Below are 21,103 nucleotides of genomic sequence, written 5' to 3' on the forward strand. Positions count from 1 at the left end.
GATGAAGGAGCGTTGCTCCGAAAGCTAGTGTGCTTCCAATTAAACCTGTTGGACTATAACCTGGTGTTGTGTGATTTTTAACTTTGTACACCCCAGTCCAACACCGGCATCTCCGAATCATAACATATGGATAGGTTTAGATGATGAGGAATGTCAGGTGGCTGATGGGAGCTTAAACACCATCATTGACAGTTGAGCCAAATGGCCTGTTTCTACGCTGTAGACTTGCTGAAATTCTATGAAAGTCAAAGATAGCTGAAAGACTGATTAATTCAGTAGTTTCTCACAATGGTAGTACATTTCTACCCTTGTTGTTTCATGATGAAAGGGAATGCGAGAGTTGGTGCGGGTTAAATCTCTGCTTGGATTCTCTGCTCAAAAAGCTCCTAGTAGTGTCTTCAAAGTTTTCTGCTGGCCTTAGAGCACCCTCTATTGGAGGAGAGAATGCGAGCATCAGAAGGTGGATCAAAGTCAGACCCTTCTCCACCACCACCTGCTGGCTGGCTGAAGAACAGCAGAGTTTTTACATTAGATTAAGTTCCCTACAGTATGGAAACAGTCTCTTCGGCCCAACAAGTCCACACTGGCTCTCCGAAGAGTAATCCATCCAGACCGTTTCCCCTACCCTATATTTACCCCTGACTAATGCACCTAACATTATGGGCAATTTAGCATGACCAATTCACCTAACCTGCACATTTTTGGATTGTGGGAGGAAACCCACACATACACGGGGAGAATGTGCAAACTCCACACAGACAGTGGCCCGAGGCTGGAATCGAAACTTGGTCCCTGGCACTGTGAGGCAGCAGTGCTAACCACTGAGTGATTGTGCCACCCTGATTTGAGTTTCTTCACTACAAAGCTGGTTGGTTTCAATGGAAATCCTGCACTTTGTTCCTTCGTTTGCTTCTTATACTGTCCCTTTCCTTCTCTTGCACGTGACTGCAATCAGTTACAGAGTATGGCCAAAGAAATTACTTTTGTTTTACACTCTGATGATTTCACCAACACCCACTGCAATGATCAAATAAACAGTGGACAGCAAAACGGCTATTTTTCTCTAAAGAGTGTGCATTGTAGTTATTAAATGTACTTTTTAAATAATTACAGGTGGCTCAATTGGTACTTGTCACATCTTTGAGTTAAAGGTTGTTGCTGTCTAGATTAGAGTGGTGCTGGAAAAGCACAGCAGGTCAGGCAGCATCCGAGGAACAGGAAAATCGACGTTTCGGACAAAAGACTTTTGCCCGAAACGTCGATTTTCCTGCTCCTTGGATGCTGCCTGACCTGATGTGCTTTTCCAGCACCACTCTAATCTAGACTCTGATCTCCAGCATCTGCAGTCCTCACTTTTGCCTTAAAGGTTGTTGCTTCATATCCTGTTCAAGGTCGTACGAGGAAAATTTTTAGGCTCATACCCAGTGCAGTACTGAGGGAGTGAGGAAGTGTTGTCATTTATGTGAGACATTGGACTGAGGAAGGCTCTCTGCCTGTATTCCTGATGAAGGGCTTTTGCCCAAAACATCGATTTTACTGCTCCTCGGATGCTGCTGGACTGCTGTGCTTTTCCAGCACCACTCTAATCTAGACTCTGGTTTCCAGCATCTGCAGTCCTTGTTTTTATCCTGAGGAAGGGTCCCATGGCAAACTTTTTAATAAAGGCAGGTGAGTTTATGCCGATATCTTGACCAATATTTATCCCTGAATTGACATTACAGAAAGAAATGGGCAGCCATTATCAAATTATTGTGCACAAATTCCCTGATGCATTTCTTTCATCACAACAGTGACAAGCCTTCAAATGTCCTTCATGGGCTGTGAGATACTTTTGACACAGGCTGACGTTGGGAAAGGTGCTTTATAAATACAAGTTTTTTTTGGATTTACTGTTCTATTGTTTTCACTACTGAATAACAATATATAATAACACGCAAACTGAGCATGAATGGTGGTAACTATAAGAGAGAGAGTTAAGGCTAATGCAAATAAACAAGGTTGTTTTGTTGGATTATAGTGTGATTTTCAGAATGAGAATCAAAAATTCCAAACTTCAATACGAAACTCACTGATAGCTTTTCTTTCTTTGCCAATTACCATGGCAGCAGCACTTACTGTTAATTAGGAACGCTGGCTTCTATGACATGTCAAAATTTATGAATTACTTCTATCCATCAGAATGTTAGCAGATTTCTCAGTTTGGTGCTAGGGACTTCAATTATGTGGCTAGATTACAGAATATGGGAGGTGTCCGGGAGAGTTGTTAGAAGTGTTCCAATGTTTGAGCGGCTTCAACAATGTAAGAACAGGAGGAGGCCATTTGGCCCCTTGACCCTGCTCAATCAGATCAAAGTTGTTTGCAGTCTCACTCCCTGGAGTTACTGTGGTGCCAGGGATACAAGGTAGGAGGCAACCCGTCCAGGGTACAAAAAAATAGGTTTGCAGCTATTCAATGGCCAATTTTCCATCCATTCACTGAAGACAGAATTTCCTCAGACACACGGAGCCTGCTGCTGACCAATTAGAGACGAGCAGTTCTCAATGTTCCAGTATGGCCCATTGGTGCAGTGGCCATTGTCGGGACTGCGATGAGGAGACCAGCAGCAATAAATCCAAACTCAGTCAGTGTTTGGAGTCAGTGAAATAGGCCTTTGAGTGGGGTGGGGCTGGTGTTTGAAAGTCCATAGGAGTGAGCGACTAGATCTTGGTGTGGTTGGACAGTGGGTGATGGGTTAAGGAGGGACATATCCAGCCTGTGCAAAGAGGCCTCCCAGGGATGGGCCTCCTTCGCCTGCCACCAGTTGATTCCTGGTGTTCCTGGGATGAGGTCCCAATATTGATTTTAGTTGCCCACTGAAGGATGTCACTTTGAATATTGGCAGGTGTCACCCTGCCCTCTAGCACTGGCAGTAACGCAGGAATAGGCAGTGGGCTAGTCAAATGCTGGATACAACCATATCTCTGTGGCAGTGTTTAATCCAGCCCAAATACCCACTGTTACCCCAGATCCCTCAATGCTTTTTGCAAACCATATATCTATCAATGTCATCATGGTTGATCTGTGGCTGTTTGTTGAAGAGAGAACCAAAGCTGACAAACTCAATGTGGACAAAGAAATAACAAAAGAAATACTTTCAACAGGCAGAAGGCACAGATAGAAAATAACTGACAAGAAGGTCAAGGGATAATGAGGTTTTTTTTAAATGCAGGGCATTGCTATGATCTGGAATTTTCTGCTTGAAAGGGCAGTTGGAATAACTTTCTAGAAATATGTACATGAAAATGGTAAAAATGTAGGGTTCTGAATATGTGTGGTACTCATTGGAAGCTCTGCCAAAGGACTGTGACAGAGGTGGTGGCTCAATGGCCACTTTCTGTGCTCTGCCATTGTAAGGTTTTGTAGTGACTTACCTGCCTCTCCATTACATCAACTTTATTGCCCAGAGTAATGAAAGGGTAGTCTTTATATTCCAAAGGAATTTGCAGCAAAATCTCTTCCCTCCAGTCTTCCAGAGCATATAGAGAGTCTCGATCAGTCACATCAAATACAAGGACACAACCATCTGATCCTTTAGAGAAGGACGGCACCAGTGATTTAAAACGTTCCTGACCTCCAGTGTCCCAGATCTGAATTAAAGAACGAAACACAAATCAGTCAATAATGGACCAAACTGTTGCCTCATTAGTGATCCCTAGTTATTTCTATGGGATATCGGTGTTGCCCATTCATTACCATCCAATTTGTCCTGGACAGCAGTAAATCATTGAAGTCAGACCAGTTCAGGACAACCAATTTACTTCCCAAAAGAGCATTAGTGAAACCAATGATTTTTTTTATAAACATCAATGATATTTCATAGATCCCTTTACTAGAGTAATAGGGGGAGGTGGTGGTGTAGTGGTAATGTTATTGGAATAGTCATCCAAAACCCCAGGGTAATGTTCTGGGGATGTGAGTATGAATCTCTCCATGGCAGATTGTGAAATTTAGAAAACTTCCAAGAGTTAAAAATGTTACCGTAAATACTTGCGTATTAGTCAAATTCTTTTTTACTACTTTTTAAGGCTGAATTTATGGGGTTGACTATTACACATGGATATTAGTTTTGTGGGGCTGAAGTTCATGCCTGTCAAAATTCATACTGTATCATTAGCAGAAGCCCAACTAATCTCTAAATGAATAAAGAAAATAAAATGAATTATGGTAATTCTGAAGACCTGGAGGGGATTCCAACAGCTAAAAGACTGGAAGATCGGGAGCGGAGCGGAACAACGGCAGACTAGAAAGCTGGGGGGGGATGTGACAGCCGGCACACCAACTCACGAACATTGATCTGTTATCTGTGAAGAACTAGGGTCAACTTTTACATGTGATAGATGGAAAATTCCAGGTTGTTTGGCCAAAAATAGGGGGTCAACGTTTACATGTGATCGACGATGACTCGAGTATACATGGCAGTCTGATAGTGACACTCTAAATACTGCTGTTTGTTGGTAAAAACCATTTGATTGCTTTATGGTAGGGAATCTATAGTCCTTACCTGGTCTGACCACACACTCACAGCAACACAGAATCTCTACAGTACCGAAAGAGATCATTTGGCCCATCGAATTTGCACCGACCTCCAAAGAGCATCCCATCCAGGCCCCTACCTTATTCCCTTATTTCCCATAGACAATCTATCCAGCCTGCATATCCCTGGACACTACGGACAATTTAGCATGGCCAATCCACTTAACCTGCACACCTTTGGACCGTGGGAGGAAACCGGAGAACCCAGAGGAAATCCCTGCAGACACTGGGAGAACTCCGTACAGACAGTCACCCAAGGTTGGAATTGAACCTGGGTCCCTGGCTCTGTGAGGCAGCAGTACTACTACAGAGCCACGGTGCTGCCCAACATGGTTAACTGTTAACTGCTTTTCTGGGCAATTAGGGATGGGCCATAAATTTTGGCTTTGGCCAGTGATGCCCACATCTCATGAATGATTACATCGAAAATTACCGGAATCATACACTGGTACATCTGCTGAACTAGAACAGTTAGGTCTTCAGTTTGGCTCAGATGGACAGAGGCCTGTGATGAAGCAAAACAAATATTCCTCACCTGTAGCTTCACTAATGTATTGTCCACTTTGATCTCTTTTGGAAGGATGCTTGCTCCCAGTGTGGTATGGTACTCCTGAATGAATCTGTTGTTGACATACCGGTTCAGAAGAGAGGTTTTACCAACCCTACAGCAAAGGATTCAGGAAAATACAGTCATAACTCAATCTCTGTTATAAGATGGCACTCCAACCCGCCCCAAATAAATTGATGCAAAATACAGATTTTTCAGGGAAGGAGTCACGTGACATATGCAAAGCAATTCTTTGAATTTGCTGCCCAGATCTACTCGAGACAGAGAGATTGGTAGGTGCCACTTGATGTCCCTGTGCTGTGATGTTGTTGATCAGTCAGTAATTTTAATACAGAGAATCACACAGGAGCAAAACAAAATAAGTTTCATTTTATTTTATATTATGTGTTAGTGTTTATGCTCCTCAAAATCATCTCACCCTGTCAGCATATAACGCTGTGCAATTCTCCCTCAGGCATTTAGCTGGCATCGCCTTAGTGCCATTCACCTCAGCTATGTCTTGTAGTAGTGCGCTTCTCATTCCCAACAATCTCCGGGTAAAGAACTCTCCCCTGAATTCTTTGCATCAGATTTGTTAGTGACCGCCATATATTTATAACCCTTTGTTTTGGAGTTCCCCACAGAAAGAGGTGCCACCTCTCCCTCTGCCCTGTCCAACACCTCCTTAATTTTAAAAATAACCTTTACTTGGTCAAGCCCACAATCTTCTGCTTTCCAGAGGAAAGACCATAGGCTGATAGTTATAATTTGTAATAATGTGTATCACTCCTGCAAGCAGGTTTTCACTTTCCTTCCACATTGTTTATTAAATACAGAGACCCAGAATAGTGCACACTGCTTCATTTGGTGAAGTACCAGGTGTGCGATATAAATTTAATAGAATTTCCTTGCTTTATGATTTTATTGACTCAATGTGACTCAAAGGTGGTGTACTTGCTGACTAGCTCCAAGTTACTGTGTGCTGAAGTATGTTGTTGTCTTCATGATATTGGGATGTAATGGTTCATTCACGGAATCCAAGTTCCTGTGGCAATGTATACTTTGTCCTACACACTTCAGTCGAGCCATATATTGTGATGGTAGAGACTCCAATGTTCTTTGCAATGTATGGCTGACCAGGAATCTGGTCTATTCCTGATGAAGGGCTTTTGCCCAAAACGTCGATTTTCCTGCTCCTCGGATGCTGCCTGACTTGCTGTGCTTTTCCAGCTCCACTCTAATCTAGATTCTGGATTCCAGCATCTGCAGTCCTTGTTTTTACCCTGTTTTGACCAGGAATCTTTCCCACTCTCAACTGTTGATGCGTGCAGATTGAGAATCAACTTCTGTGATGGTTTGTGAATGCACCTTCCTTGATTATCAAGTACTGATTGGGACTCAAGCCCAGAGCCTCTGACTCAGAGGTGGGAATGCTGCCCTTACTGTATTGACGTGAGGGCAGAAAAGTTCTCTGTTTACCTTGAGCCACCCAACAGGAAAGCTTTGCATTTGTGGAATCTCCTTTTCTAGTACAACATGTCCATGGTGACTTGAGGGGAACTTCACTCAAGTGAAGGGAGTCCACAGTGAGGACTATGTTCACTGGAATTTAAAATATAGGGGGAATCTCATTGGAACCAATAAAATTCTAAAAGGACTACATGTAAGAAGGATGTTCCCATTGAATAGGGAGTCCAGAACCAAGGGGCCACAATCTATGAGCACGGGGTAGGCTATTTAGAACTGAGATAAGGAAAACCTCCTTCACCTGGAGAGTGGGGACCCTGTGGAATTCTTTGCCATAGAAAGCAGTTGAGGCTAAACTGTTGAATGTTTACAAGAAGCAGTTAGATATAATTCTTAGGGCTAAAGAAATCAAACGGTTCAGAGAGATGCAGGAACTGGGTACTGAGTTGGATTGACATTCTGAATGATGGAGCAGGCTTGAAGGGTGAAATATTTCCTATGTTTCTATGTATTTTGAGTGGAGAATTTAGACTGGTGGACCCACACTGCAACAAGGGATAACCCTCTCCATTAGTTATTTTAAAATTCCACACTTTATTTGAGTCATTGTAGAGGAAGTTCTCATGGTGGCCTGTCAAACATTTATCTGATGCGTAAGGTTCGATAAAAATGGAAGTTTTCTCTATGTGTACTTGCAGGCATTGAGCCATCAGTGTAGATGTTTCAAAATGAATGTCAGGATGCACTTGCTTGATTTCTGACTATGTTTGTGAAAAGTGCAAGGATATGAAAATATTAAGAAGTAGTATCTGGACAATAGATTCATAGAGTCATAGAGATGTACAGTATGGAAACAGACCCTTTGGTCCAACCCGTATCAATCTAGTCCCACCTGCCAGTACCTGGCCCATATCCCTCCAAACCCTTCCTATTCATATACCCATCCAAATGCTTCTTAAATGTTGCAATTGTACCAGCCTCCACCACTTCCTCTGGCAGCCCATTCCATACATGTAACACCCTCTGTGTGAAAAAGTTGCCCCTTAGGTCTCTTTTATGTCTTTCCCCTCTCATCCAGGATTGAATCTAATATTTCTTTCAAATGATTTCTCCAGTTCTGTGCCTTTGCCAGTTTACACTGAGCCAATTTGCCTTTGAATATTTGACTGAAGGTGTTCCTCAGACTGCCCAAAGTTTGACAGAATTCCATATTTTATCCTTCATAGTCTAGTGGCTTTTGAGAGGCTGGAGAGACAGCTACCCATCAGTGAAGCATCGACATGCAAGGACGTTTGATTCTAATGTAGCATTCTAAGTCGGTAGCTCTTCTCTGGAGAGGATACATTGAGGGTGGACACACAGTAGTGAGAGGAAAGTTACTGGTGTAGAACTTGAACCCATGTCCCCAGATCACTAGCCTTGGATTCTGGTCTAGTGACATAGCCGCTTTAGTACCATTACCAAGGAAAGAAATGTTCCTGATTGATGTGCTCTCTGACCCCAATAGAAGCACAGCAATACATACTACCAAGTTATGAACAAACACACCTCACAGCAGTTTTAAAGAGACCAGACAGAGTAACAAACTGGCTATCCAGCAAAGACAGACCACAGAGCACATTGTTACCAAGATACAGAAATATTATCAGTCAACTACTTACTGTGCATTGATTTTACTTGATGATGCCTTAAAATAATTTTGTTTCATTCCTCTCTCCTCCCAAATTCTCCTGAATGAAATAAATGCTTGCAATACATATTTTTAAAAGCTCTACTTTTGGTAATACTTACCCAATGGAACCAAGGATAACTATTTTCAAGTCCACTCTCTTTTTGATGCTCATCTATGGTGCCTGGAAATAAAAATGTAGGGAGATACTTTGTTATCACTTGACTGAAAGAAACATGTCCTTGCTGGTTACAGACTGATCGACTTGAATGGTTATGGTTCTAATATGACCTATCTGGACTTGATAAAAACAAATGGAGTATTTTTTATCAGGGTGGTTCTATTCCAAGCTTCTTTTTCATTTTCTTGTGGGATGTGGGCGCATTTATTGCCCATCCCTAGTTGCCCTTGAGAAGGTGGTGGTGAGTTGCCTTCTTGAACCGCTGCAGTCCATCTGCTGTGTTGACCCATAATGCCATTAGGGCGGGAATTCCAGGATTTTGATCCAGCGACAGCGAGGAATGGTAATATATTTCCAAGTTAGGATGGTGAGTGACTAGTATTCTCATATATTTCTGCCCTTGTCCTTCTAGATGGGAGTGGTCTTGGGTTTGAAAGTTGCTGTCGGAGGAACTTCAACCTCTCTGTACACAAATGAGTGTCTCATTTTCTCTGAGTAAAGGCATTTCTCTTGAGTTCTTTATAGGATTTATCAGCAATTAATTAAAGAGAAAAAGTTTTAGCATTTCACATCAATAACCTTTTACTGAAACTTGACACAACAATTTACATTAACTTAATTGCAAAAGCTGTTGTGCTGCTCAATGATGTGTTGCCAAGGTAAATGTTATTTCAACATGGAAATTATATCAGTCAGATTTTACAGGGTCTCCATGATAATAAAAACATGTTAGAGGAATTTGAGGAGTTGCATCAAAGATTTACACGGCTGATATCAGAGCTAAGACATTATGAATATGAGGGAAAACTTGATTGAGTGACAGCATTTTCTCTAGAAAGAAGAATGTTGAGGGGTAATCAAATAGAGGCCATTAAAATGATAATGGGCATTTGGAGAAAACATTTCCAACTGTGGGAGCCTGAAATGAGGTGTTCTGTATTATATGTCAAATGAATAATTCTGGAGAAATGTCTTTGCTCAGACTATGATAAAAAAAACTGCTCTTATATGGTGTAGTTGAGGTGATAAGCATTAATAACTTTAAGGGGTGTCTAGGTGGATCCATGAAGGAGAAAGAAGTAGTGCACATGTAGGTGAGGTTAGATAAGTAGGTGCAGGAAGGAAAAAGCTTATGTGAAGCATAAATATTGACACATCAAGTTTGTCTGCTCTAAATTCTATACAGTCTACAACTGTCAACTGTAAAGATTCTAACAATCACATACACACATAAATATAACATACTTGAAGTCCTATATCGACACATTAATTTGTCCAGAGTTTAGCTTTGTATTTTCACAGTTTTGTTAGATTTTTTAATTGTTGTACATTCTACTTCTACTTTCCTCTTGACAATGCTATCTGCCTATGTAAAGGTGTCACACTGCAATTGCACCCTCTTTTCAACAAGGGAGTTGTAACATCTTCATTTCCCACCTTCTAGCTCCTAATCATGTCCTGCAGAGAAACACTAGTACAGTGATCAACAATACTTCTCTGCTTCCCAAATTGTGGTAAGTTTAGGAAGTTATTAAAATAAAATCAAACCAAAGTACCACAATGACATACATGCACAATAACTTTGAAACAGGACTGACTGACATCTGTGTACCCTGGATCTGTAACCCTGCACCCTCTGCTTTCCAATAGAGGATTGCATTTGATCTCAGTACAGCAATTCATTTTGTAAGTTAATAAATTATCCCTGTTTCTAGACACAAGATATAGAATTTTCTAGGAATCTACTGCAGGTGATTTCCCAACCAAATTGGGGAATGTACTGTCATCCATTCTTCCCATTTGAATAGCACAATACAAAACAAATGTTACAATTCCACCATCATTGTCTGTCAGTGTGCACTCTTTAGCACCAACTTACGAGTCCAATACCAAGTAAAACCCTTCAGTAAAATGTCACCAATAACCTGTTACTAATGCAGTCATCACTAATGCTTGAGACCCTTCGGTGTTTGTGGAGTTGTAACTTGGTTTGGGACAGTGCTTCTTGAAGTGGGACAGGGTAATAATAAGTCTGCAGCTCAGGGCCATTGGCAGGTGGCAGAGAAATGCAATCTAACTTCTCTCATTTAAAATCACAAATGTTGTGAAATAATCTTGTGACTTTAATCTAATCTCAGAAGTCAAAGATCAGCTATAAACCTCTTGAGTTTTACTTTCACACTTTATAACTTAAACCCAACTCTGTAATCCAATTACAGCCTTCTGAGCACGTGTTGGTCCCATAAACCTGCAGCATTTATAGCCTTATGGCACTGGATCAGTACTCCTGTTGTGTTGTGTGGGTGCATAGCTCGGTAGCAATCCAGCAATGTACCAAATTGTGTAACAAACACTAATAAGCAACATTCCCTTCTCAGATGTGTGTGATGATGCTGCACTTAAAGGGGCCACACACAGCAAGGAACAGTTCAAGGGAAAGTCTCTCCCTCCTCGCCCTGATTGCAAAGCTGCCTCTGTTCCCCTCTCCAGTCTTTCCTCCTTCTGACTACCCCTTCACAAAGGCCCATATCAAAGGACAGTGCAGTGTGTTGACTGAGCCCTGTAGAATCTGCTCAAACTATTTTCAGCTTCCTCTTGCGTTTCCATCAACAACTTCCCTCAAACTGTGAATTGCAAATGATTTCATTTACTGAACTCACATTGCATTGCACCAGATGGCACTTTAACTTACAAGCTAACTATTTAAATGTACAATGCATGTTATAATGTTGGTCATATTTACTTGGGCATGTTTCCCTCATTGGAATTTGTTTAAGGAAATTTATCAATTCCAATTTACTCAATTTTAAAATTCTCATCCTTGTTCTCAAACCCCTTCCTGGCCTCCTAATTCTATATTCTACGACCCTACAGGCTTCAAGATTCCTGGGCTTTTCCAAATTTTGGCCTTCTGTGGGTCCCCAATTCAAATTGTTTCATAATTGGCCACTATGCTTGGTCCCCAACTTCTGGAATGCCTTCCTGATATCTGTCTGTCCCTTGATTCACTAACTTCTTTGAGATACTCCCTATCTCTTTAAACATTTGTTCATCTGCCCTAATATTTCCTAGTATCATCTGCAAGCAGACTTTGTTGGCAATGCTCCTGTGAGGTAGCTTTGAATGTTTAACAAAATGAAAGGTGCTAGTTAAATACAAGATTTTATTGAATTTTCCAGGGTATGACAGGGTATGGGTGGCACGGTGGCACAGTGATTAGCACTGTTGCCTCACAGCACCAGAGACCCGGATTCAATTCCCACCTCAGGCGACTGACTGTGTGGAGTTTGCACATTCTCCCCGTGTCTGTGTGGGTTTCCTCAAGGTGTTCTGGTTTCCTCCCACAGTCCAAAAATGTGCAGGTTAGGTGAATTGGCTATGCTAAATTGCCCGTAGCGGTAGGTGAAGGGGTGAAATGTAGGGGAATGGGTCTGGGTGGGTTGCGGGTCAGTGTGGACTTGTTGAGCCGAAGGGCCTGTTTCCATACTGTAAGTAATCTAATCTACATAGATGCACAAGTGCTGAATTGATCAGTGTTATCAGCGTTTTATCTCTCTCTCTTCCCCTCTCTTATCGCTCTCTTGGACACCATCTTGAATGCTTACATTTGCCTCATGTGGTATTGGGCCATCCACTGATTGGCCTGTACACCCCCATCAGAAGGTCAGCTGAGGAGATGGTCCACAGGAAGGCCTGAATCTCAACCAAAGACGAGGTAGTGTGAAGAAGCACACTTGGATAAGTTCAAAGTGCAATTAGAAGAATAAACCAGCTCTGTTGGATATTTAGACCATTCTCGTTTACTGTCAGATGGCAAGGAGGACAGGTCGTCATGTACAGTGCGATCAAATTGTTCACACTGTCCATTGTGCACTAGGTGACAGGGGCTAGTATGACCCTTAGCAATGCCATACACCCTGCAGAGCTCCTGTAGGAGCTTGTTTTGAAGTTGTGCCCCAATCACTGAGAATCTGACATAAAACACTGAAACGGACAGACCAATCACACACACTAACACTCTGACTGTGGATGAAACCTTTAGGTCATGGATGGGAGTGGCCTGTGTGAACTCGGTGAAGACATTGTAAGTACAAGAACACACTCAGTCCCTTTACTACTGGGATAAAAGATCGCAACATCCGTTACAAGGACATCTAGACATCACTTGGTGACCAGGAATCTCATGTTGGGCTCAAGTCATTTCTCGGCTTCGGTCAAAGTAGACCCTTCACAATTCTGGCAGTAATCATCAATAGCAGCAGCCAATCTTAGGCCAGTAATACCAGCCTGTGACCAAAGCAAACATCTTTACTGTCGCTTGGTGTCTTGCTTGATGATCAATGGCTTGCTGAACACCTGAGGCTCTCAGGAAAGATGAGTTGCTCTCTCTCTCTCTCTCTCTCTCTCCCTCCCTCCCTCCCTCCCATTGTCATGAATCAGTTGATGGAGCACTCCAGCTTCCTCCCTGATCCTCTACTAGCACCTCAATAGTTTCCGTGCCAATTGGAGTTCCTCATCGAGAGTTGGTGGATGTTGAGCCACCCAGTAATGGTGCGTCCACCGATATCTGTGTGTCACACGGCTGAAGGTCTCTGAGGTGCTCTATCGAGCTAGGTAGCAAAGGTGAAGGCTTCCCCAACTGACCTTTCTCTGTCCTGGTTTGGATCTCAGTTATAAGTGCATTGGTGGCACTAGCTGAATCATAGCGGAATGCTGCCTTTGACCTGGGATTTGGCTCTGGCCATGGCATCAGCCATAAAGCCCTCCAGCTGGACAGGGTTAGGATCCATTCTGTGTATGGTTTGATTTGATGTGATTTACCACTGTCATGTGTACTAAGGTACAGTGAAAAATGTTGTCTTATGTGCTTTACAGGTATATCATGCCCCCAAGTGCATCAGGGTAACAGAACAGAGTGAGCGATACAATGTTAAAGCTGTCAAGAAGATGCACAGAGAGATCAACATTATCATTAAAGAGGTCCATTCAAAAGTCTGTTGATGGAGCGGAAGAATTTGTTCTTTAATCTGTTTGTACGTGTATACAAACTTTTACATCTTCTGCCCAATGGAAGAGAGTGGTCAGTCTTCCCACAGAGGCCATCAGAATTTGTCTTACAATTGCCTGAACTGTACTGGATTTGGAATCAAAACCTTGGCAGCTGTTTGAAAGTAACTAACAGGGTGGTTTTCAGTAAACACCTCAAACTCTATACTCATCAGAATGTTTCCGAATTTCAGCGACATAGTCTGGCTCAAAGCTAGCAATTCAACTTGCATTCTGGAGTAATTCTCCATATTCTTCTTGCTCAGCTTCAGATGCAGACAGGAATTAGGGATAATCACTTTTTTCCATTTTTGATCCTGTGACAGCTCCATGTGTAGGCGAAGGAAACAGTCAAACAGTTAACATTGCTGCCTCACAGCAACAGGACCCATGTTCAATTCCAGCTTTGGGCGACATGTCTGCGTGGATTTCCTCCAGGTGCTCAGATTTCCTCCCAAAGTCCAAAGGTGTTCACATTAGGTGGTTTGGTCATGCTAAACTGCCCCGCAGTGGCCAGAGTTGTTCGGGATAGGTGGATTAGCCATGGGAAATGCAGGGTTATGAGGATAGATAGGGGACTGGGTCTGGGTGGGATGCTCTTTGGAAGATCAATGCAGATTCGATGGGCCAAATGGCCTCTTGCTGCACTGTATGAATTTGCTGATTCATTTCTATGAAAATACAACAGATGCTGGAAATCTGAACTAAACATGGAACATACTGGAGAAACTCAGCAGATCTGGCAGCATCTGAGAAGCGTTACTATTTTGAGTCCATATAACTGCTTCTTTGAACACAGAATGTTAACTCTGTTTCTCTTTCCATAGATGCTACCAGACCTGCTGCGTTTTCTCAGCATTATCCATCCTTATTCCAAGGAAACCAATGGTGGTTTCCAGTATAAAAGGAAGTTGAAAATCTGGGTAGCCAAGGGCAGGTCATGGGACATGTTCCTGTTTGGGAGCATTTGCACTTTGGGTTCAAATCCCTGTGATACGATCTGACATTTCACGCTTGGACATCCCTTTCCCAACTGCCCCTGCAGCATTCTCCGATTTCCTTAGCAAATTATGGAAAGGGATGACCAACTGTGCACCACCTTGCACAGACATCCTTCAGTAACCAGATAGAGCAAGGAACCCGCACAGTTTCCTCTACGACTTAGCTCAGGCTCACTTCTCTACTGCTTGGATTTTCTCATCATCAGGAGCAATGCCTTCCTTGATAACAAAGTGCCGCAGAAACTGCATTTTAGTCTAGACAAGTTGGCACTTTCTGGTTTGACTTTCAAAGTAAACTATGACAAGTGGGCTAAGACAGTGTCTTGTCTTGTGAGGGTCTCCTTGAATGTAGAGATGAGTGCATTATTCAGATACACCAAGATGGACTGACAATTAAAGTCGACAAAAACTTTATCCATCACATGCATGATGTTGGCAGTAGAATTACAGAACCCAAATGGTGTTCTCATGCATTTTTTGAAATCTCCTGGTGCCTGTTCAGAATGCAGTCTTTTCAATGTCCTGTTCAGAGATGCATAGCTGATTATAACCATGGGCAAAATTGATATTGTAGAAATACTTTGCACTTTTGAGAACTTGCGGTACTTCCCAATTCTAGGATGAGATTAAACCCTCCTATGAGTCTTTGCACTGAATGCCTGCTAATGGACACAGATCTTCAGTTTTCTATCCTTCTTCCTCACCAGCACTGTATGGAACGTAAACACCCTCAGGTGACACCTCACTTCAATGACTTCTCCAAGTCATCACATATTTCTCCTATTGATGGGGTGAGACCCTGTGGTAAGGGATCTTAACTGGATGGTCATCTCTAGTTATGATCCTGTGGCTTACCAGGTCACAACTGTCAATGTCATCATCACTATCTTCACTGAAAGTCACCCTGTATTGGGTGACAGTAAAAACAAGCTGCCGTGTCTGAGCCTTCTCCATCTTAAGGATGTTCATCTTTGTAATAAGGTTAGAGATATCTCCTCTGGTCAGTCACTGTTCTTGAAGGTGGCAGGTCTCAGGTTACCTGTGAGCATTCTTTTTTTTTGGATATTTATGGGATGTTGGTGCTGCTGGCTAGGCCGGCATTTATTGCCCACCCCTAATTGCCCAAAGGGCAGATCAGAGTCAATCACATTGCTGTGAGTCTAGAGTCACATATAGGCCAGACCAAATAAGGATGACGGTTTCCTTCCCTAAAGGACATAAGTAAACCAGATGGACTTTTTCTGACAATCATTAATGGTCATTAGACTCTTATTCTACATTTTTTTTTGTTGAATTCAAACTTCACCATCTGTCATGGTGGGATTAGAACCCCACTCCCAGAACTTTGCCTAGGTTTCTGGATTAAAAGTCGAACGATGATACCAGTCATCCATCACCTCCGTTCCTTTGCTGGAGGGAAACATATGTTGTCACCTATCTTCATGATAGCCTACCCTTTCCTCCCACAGTGATCAGTGCGTTTCCCAGAGTTACACCAACTCCGCTACATGTATTACTCTTACAAGACCTAGTGTTGACCAGTTAGAGTCAAGTTCGCATGAGTTTTCAAGAACAATGATGATATGGGTTGGTAAAAGAACAGCCTTATTCCCTACTCCTCAAACTGTTCCTGTAGAGGTTGATACACATTGAATGTATGGAGCAAGCTTGAAGCCACCTGTTCTCCATCTATGAACCTTGTGATGTGCTGCTCAGAGAAGTCATCATTTTCCAAGCTTTCCAAGACACCTGGATATGTTTGACCCCAATATCACCAATATTTTCAATGTCCTTCCTTTCACTGGAGTATCAATCAGACCATAAGCAACCAGAAACTGCAGGCAATGAACAATGTGATTGGGTATGTTTGGGGAGAGCTCAATGTGGCCATGATAGGCCACAGTGGCCACACTCTCAGCATCTCATTAAGAGTTAAACTAAAGTCAAATGCCTCCACCAATCACCTTGGACCTCGTCAAAAATTCCCATATGGATTCCCTTGATCCTTGATTTGCTGAATAGAACCAATAGTATTTTAGAATTAGAGGAGGCAAGGGATCGTAATATTCCTTAACTCAATCCATTATCTCTTGAAAGGTTTTAGTATCTGATGTCTCAGGAAACATAAGGCTCCCGATAACCGAGTAAACTGTGGCTCCACACGCTGTCAGGAGAATTACTTGTGGTTTTTCATCTGCCTCAATGTTCATTTTTCTGGAAGAAATAATATGCTTTTTCCACATACTGGACACAATCTTCAACTTCAGGATCAAATGATGCAAAACTTCCCAAATAATAGTATTAAAATTTTATCGGTTTCCATGAAATCCCAATTTATTCTTCAAAACCCCAGTGAATGTACTCCTAACCAATCCAATCTCTCTTACCATGTGAGTCCTGTCATTCTCTGAATCAGTCAGTGTGATATTTAAGTACAGGAATTAACAGGGTCCGATTGGTCGAGTGTGGAAAGAGGAACCCACGTACGGGTCCAAATTCTTGGAGATAATACGAGTTGCTTTATTACATGACACTGATCCAGCTCTCTTAGAGCCAGCTCTCATAGGGAACCGAGCCTCTGACACTCCAGTTTATATCTGTCAGCCAGGGCTCCCCGATCGGACCAGATTAAGTGCCCTAATCAGGGAACCCATATTCTATAAGGTCCATCTGACTGACCTTGCTACAATCACTACAGTTACATTGATATGGTAGACACTGATACAGAGACTTTGAGGAGCATCTGGATGATAGGCCTCACTCTTCTGAGATCCTAAACTGTTCTTACCACATCATCATAATGGACTGTGCTTCAGGCACTCTTCAATCATGAAGGCAAAGTCAATATAGACCTAATTGACCATCGGGCTACTCTATTATTAGATGGAGACAGCTGCTGGTGGTTTGACCTGGGGGTCACGAAACCTCTGGACAGGTGAGAAAGAGAATCCTTCATGGTAACCTCAGCCAGTGCAGAAATTGAACCCACATCACGTGATGTTACTCTACAATGCAAACCAGCCCTTCCGCCAACTGTGCCAACTGACCCTGACTCTTTAGTAGTAACCCCTTCTATAAAAGACAAGCTCAGGTCCTCGGTGCGGTCAGCCTAAGCCTATGGATTGCTAGTCCTGTACTTTACCACTACGTCACCATCTCCCCACACTGCCCAGTGGTATTAGCCCAGATTTCTGTGTCCAAGTGTCTGTGGAGGGCAGGGGTGGGGTTGGGGAGGCGGGGCTTGAATCTACAATCAAGTAACACGGAGGCAACAATGATAGTCACTGAGCCTGTATGCATCTAAGAACATGAACACAATTTGGAAAGACCTTCCAAAATCAGAATCCTCAGAACACAATTCTTGACCTAAGGCATGACTGATCCTGGAGGAAACAAATTTTCAGGGCACCTTAATTGATCCCAGGAAACACAAAGCTATGTTCTTTTCTGACTGAAGTTTACAACAGTCTGAGATTTAACATGGACAGATTCTACTTGAATTGCACTGATATTACAAACAGATCCTTGTTTTTAACCAAAGCTTTAACATGACAGACTACTACATGAAGGCACATTTTGGTATTGTCAGTTCGTGTCAATGCAAGTTTCTGTACAGAGATAATTCAGGGACACAGGCACTGACATGAAGTTTTAGAATGTAAAATCACAGTCAAGATGGTCAGGCATAAAGTGACAGATACATCAGTATCTGTCTACATGACTACATCAGTATTGAAAGGGAAATATAAATTAGAACAAATGAATCTTAATAAAGCACTGCTACCAACACGCATTTTCTGTAGTAGTGAAAGCTGCAGTTTCTTCAAGTTAAATCTCTGGTTTACTCACAGTTTGGCTCATTCACATGTAGCTCTGGGCAGGATATGAGGAGACTATGTGCTCAGTACAAATCTACAGCAGCAGTTTGAAGTCTGATACCTTCAGATCCATTTTACTTTCTGTTCATCTCATGAGGGTAGGGGTGTAGAAAGTCGACAGCTGATATCAACGCTCTGTCACACAGAGCAGCTGCTCAGATGGAGTGTAAAGCCGGTTTGTTCAGATTCAGATTGTTCTGCCTGACGTAGCAGCATGGGTGTTTCCCAGCAGAGAGCAGCTGGCACAGTGCAGCAGGGTGGAACAAAGCCGTCACTGGTCTCAGTCAGTGAATTAAAGAGAGAGCTTCCTTGAGGTTAAACTGTTACTCTGATTATGCAACCTCTGACAGAACCATACTTACTAAAAGAATTCAGCTGTTTGCGTATCCTCCACCATTCAGTAAGATCAGTAAGCTTAATTTGAATGTGGCTTCATTTCAACTTTCCTGTCTACCCCAATACCCTTTGACAACTGTGTCAATCACAAATCTATCTAATACAGCCGATAAAATATTTAATGACCCTGCATGGCTTTCTGGGGAAAAGAATTCCACATACTAATGACATGTTGAGAGAAAACCCTTCCTCACCATCTTAAATGGGAGACACCTTATTTTTAAACCATGTCTCCTCCTTCCCAGAAAAGGAAACAGCCTTTCTGTATCCATACTGTCAAATCCCCTTTATCTTTCAACAAGATCACCTTTCATTCCTCTAATCTCCGATGAGTCTTCATCTAACCTGTCCAATCATTCTTCAAAAGATAACTCCTTAATCGCTGGGTTCAGTTGAATGAACCTTCTCTGAACTGCTTGTAGTGCACAATAGAAATAATGGCTTAATATCTTCTTTGCAAATGGAATAGAAGATCGAGCACTTTACTAGGGGCATGTCTGATTTAATTGTTTACGGAGTAAAGCACGTATAAAGGAACATAACAGAAGAATAGGAGCAGAATTAGATAATTCAATCGTTGAGCCTGCTCTGTCATTTTTTACAGTCATGACTGATATGATCTCAGCCTCTTCTACACTTTCCTTCTCCCTCCTCGTCACTCTTTCACCTGTTACTAATTAAAAGTTGGTCTATCTCTGCCTTAGATTTATTCAATGTCCCAGTGTACATTACAGTCTGGGGTAATGAGTTCCAGAGCTTCCTGACCTTTTGAGAGAAGCGATTCCTCCTCAGCTCTGTTTTGAATCTGCCATCCCTCATCCAAAAACTATGATCACATATTCTAGATTGTCCCACAGGGGAAGCATCTGTTTTGACTCTACCTTGCCAATCCCCTTTAATATAATCTAGACATTCATTCAATCACCTCTCAATCTTCTAAACTCCAGAGAGTATAGGCTGAAACTGCTCAATCTCTCATAGAACACAGAACAATAAGCACAGAACAGGCCCTTCGCCGACCTGTGAACTAATCTAAGCCCATCCCCCTACTCTATCCCATCATCATCCATATGCCTATCCAAGGACTGTGTAAATACCCCTAATGTGGCTGAGTTAACTGCATTGGCAGGCAGGGCATTCCACACTCTTATCACTTTCTGAGTAAAGAACCTGTCTCTGCCATCTGTCTTAAATCTATCACCCCTCAATTTGCAGCTATGCCCCCTCGTACAAGCCGACATCATCATCATAGAAAAGAAGAGTCTCACTGTCCACCTTATCTAATCCTCTGATCATCTTGCATGTCTCTATCAAATCCTCACTTAGCCTTTTTCTCTCCAATGAAAACAGACCCAAGTCCCTCAGTCTTTCCTCATAAGATCTTTCCCCCAGACCAGGCAACATCCTGGTAAATCTCCTCTGCACCTTTTCCAATGCTTCCACATCCTTCCTGTAATGAGGCAACCAGAACTGTACACAATATTCCAAGTGAGGCCACACTAGCATTTTGGGTAGTTGCAGCATGACATCACAGTTCTGGAACTCAATCCCTCTACCAATGAAGCGTAACACACCGTATGCCTTCTTAACAGCTCTATCAACCTGGACGGCAACTTTCAGGGATCTTTGTACATGGACACCAAGATCCCTCTGCACATCCACACTGCCAAGAATCTTTCCATTGACCCAGTACTCTGCCTTCCTGTTATTTTTCCCTAAGTAAATCACCTCACATTTATCTGCATTGAACTCCATTTGCCAACTCTCAGCCCAATTCTGCAGTTTATCCAAGTCCCCCTGCAACCTGCAACATTCTTCCACACTGTCCACTACTCCATCGACTTTAGTGTCATCTGCAAATTTACTAATCCATCCACCTATGCCTGCTTACAGGTCATTTATAAAAATGACTAACAGCAGTGGTACCAAAACAGATGCTTGTGGGGGGCATACTTACAAATTGAGGGGTGATAGATTTAAGTCAGATGTCAGAGGCAGGTTCTTTACTCAGAGAGTAGTAAGGGCGTGGAATGCCCTGCCTGCCAATGTAGTCAACTCAGCCACATTAGGGCCATTTATACAGTCCTCGGATAAGCACATGGATGATGATGAGATAGTGTTGGGGAATGGGCTTAGATTAGTTCACAGATTGGCGCAACATTGAGGGCCAAAGGGCCTGTTCTACATTGTATTGTTCTATGTTCTTCTAGTATTTCCTGATTTATACTGTGCCCTACTGTGGAACTATAGTTTGGGGACGTATCGATTATTCCCACCAAAGATTCTTGCACTTGTTATTTTTTATTTTAACCTGAACTGATTGTACATCTTGAATTGTAGTGCCT

At 42.4% G+C, this 21,103-nt stretch overlaps 1 protein-coding gene across 3 annotated transcripts in view; it reads right to left on the bottom strand.

The window, feature by feature from the left end:
• Window positions 1-18,560, bottom strand: part of LOC122562967 (ras-related protein Rab-7b-like) — a 35,705-nt gene extending 17,145 nt beyond the window's left edge. The window contains exons 1-4 of one of the 3 annotated variants that reach the window (XM_043716272.2): window positions 18,424-18,560; window positions 8,379-8,440; window positions 5,109-5,235; window positions 3,412-3,627 (exon numbers count right to left, since the gene is read on the bottom strand). In XM_043716272.2, the coding sequence (XP_043572207.1) occupies window positions 3,412-3,627; window positions 5,109-5,235; window positions 8,379-8,431 (396 nt within the window). In that variant the 5' untranslated portion in view covers window positions 8,432-8,440; window positions 18,424-18,560. Of the gene's footprint in view, window positions 1-3,411; window positions 3,628-5,108; window positions 5,236-8,378; window positions 8,441-18,333 lie in introns of all 3 variants that reach the window. The other 2 variants (XM_087973520.1, XM_043716271.2) reach the window with 2 other exon arrangements.
• Between the last annotated feature and the right edge of the window lie 2,543 nt (window positions 18,561-21,103).

This window comes from Chiloscyllium plagiosum, unplaced genomic scaffold (assembly GCF_037043375.1).
Source record: "Chiloscyllium plagiosum isolate Xiang-an unplaced genomic scaffold, Cpla_swu_hap1 HiC_scaffold_26, whole genome shotgun sequence".
Lineage (NCBI taxonomy): Eukaryota > Metazoa > Chordata > Chondrichthyes > Orectolobiformes > Hemiscylliidae > Chiloscyllium > Chiloscyllium plagiosum.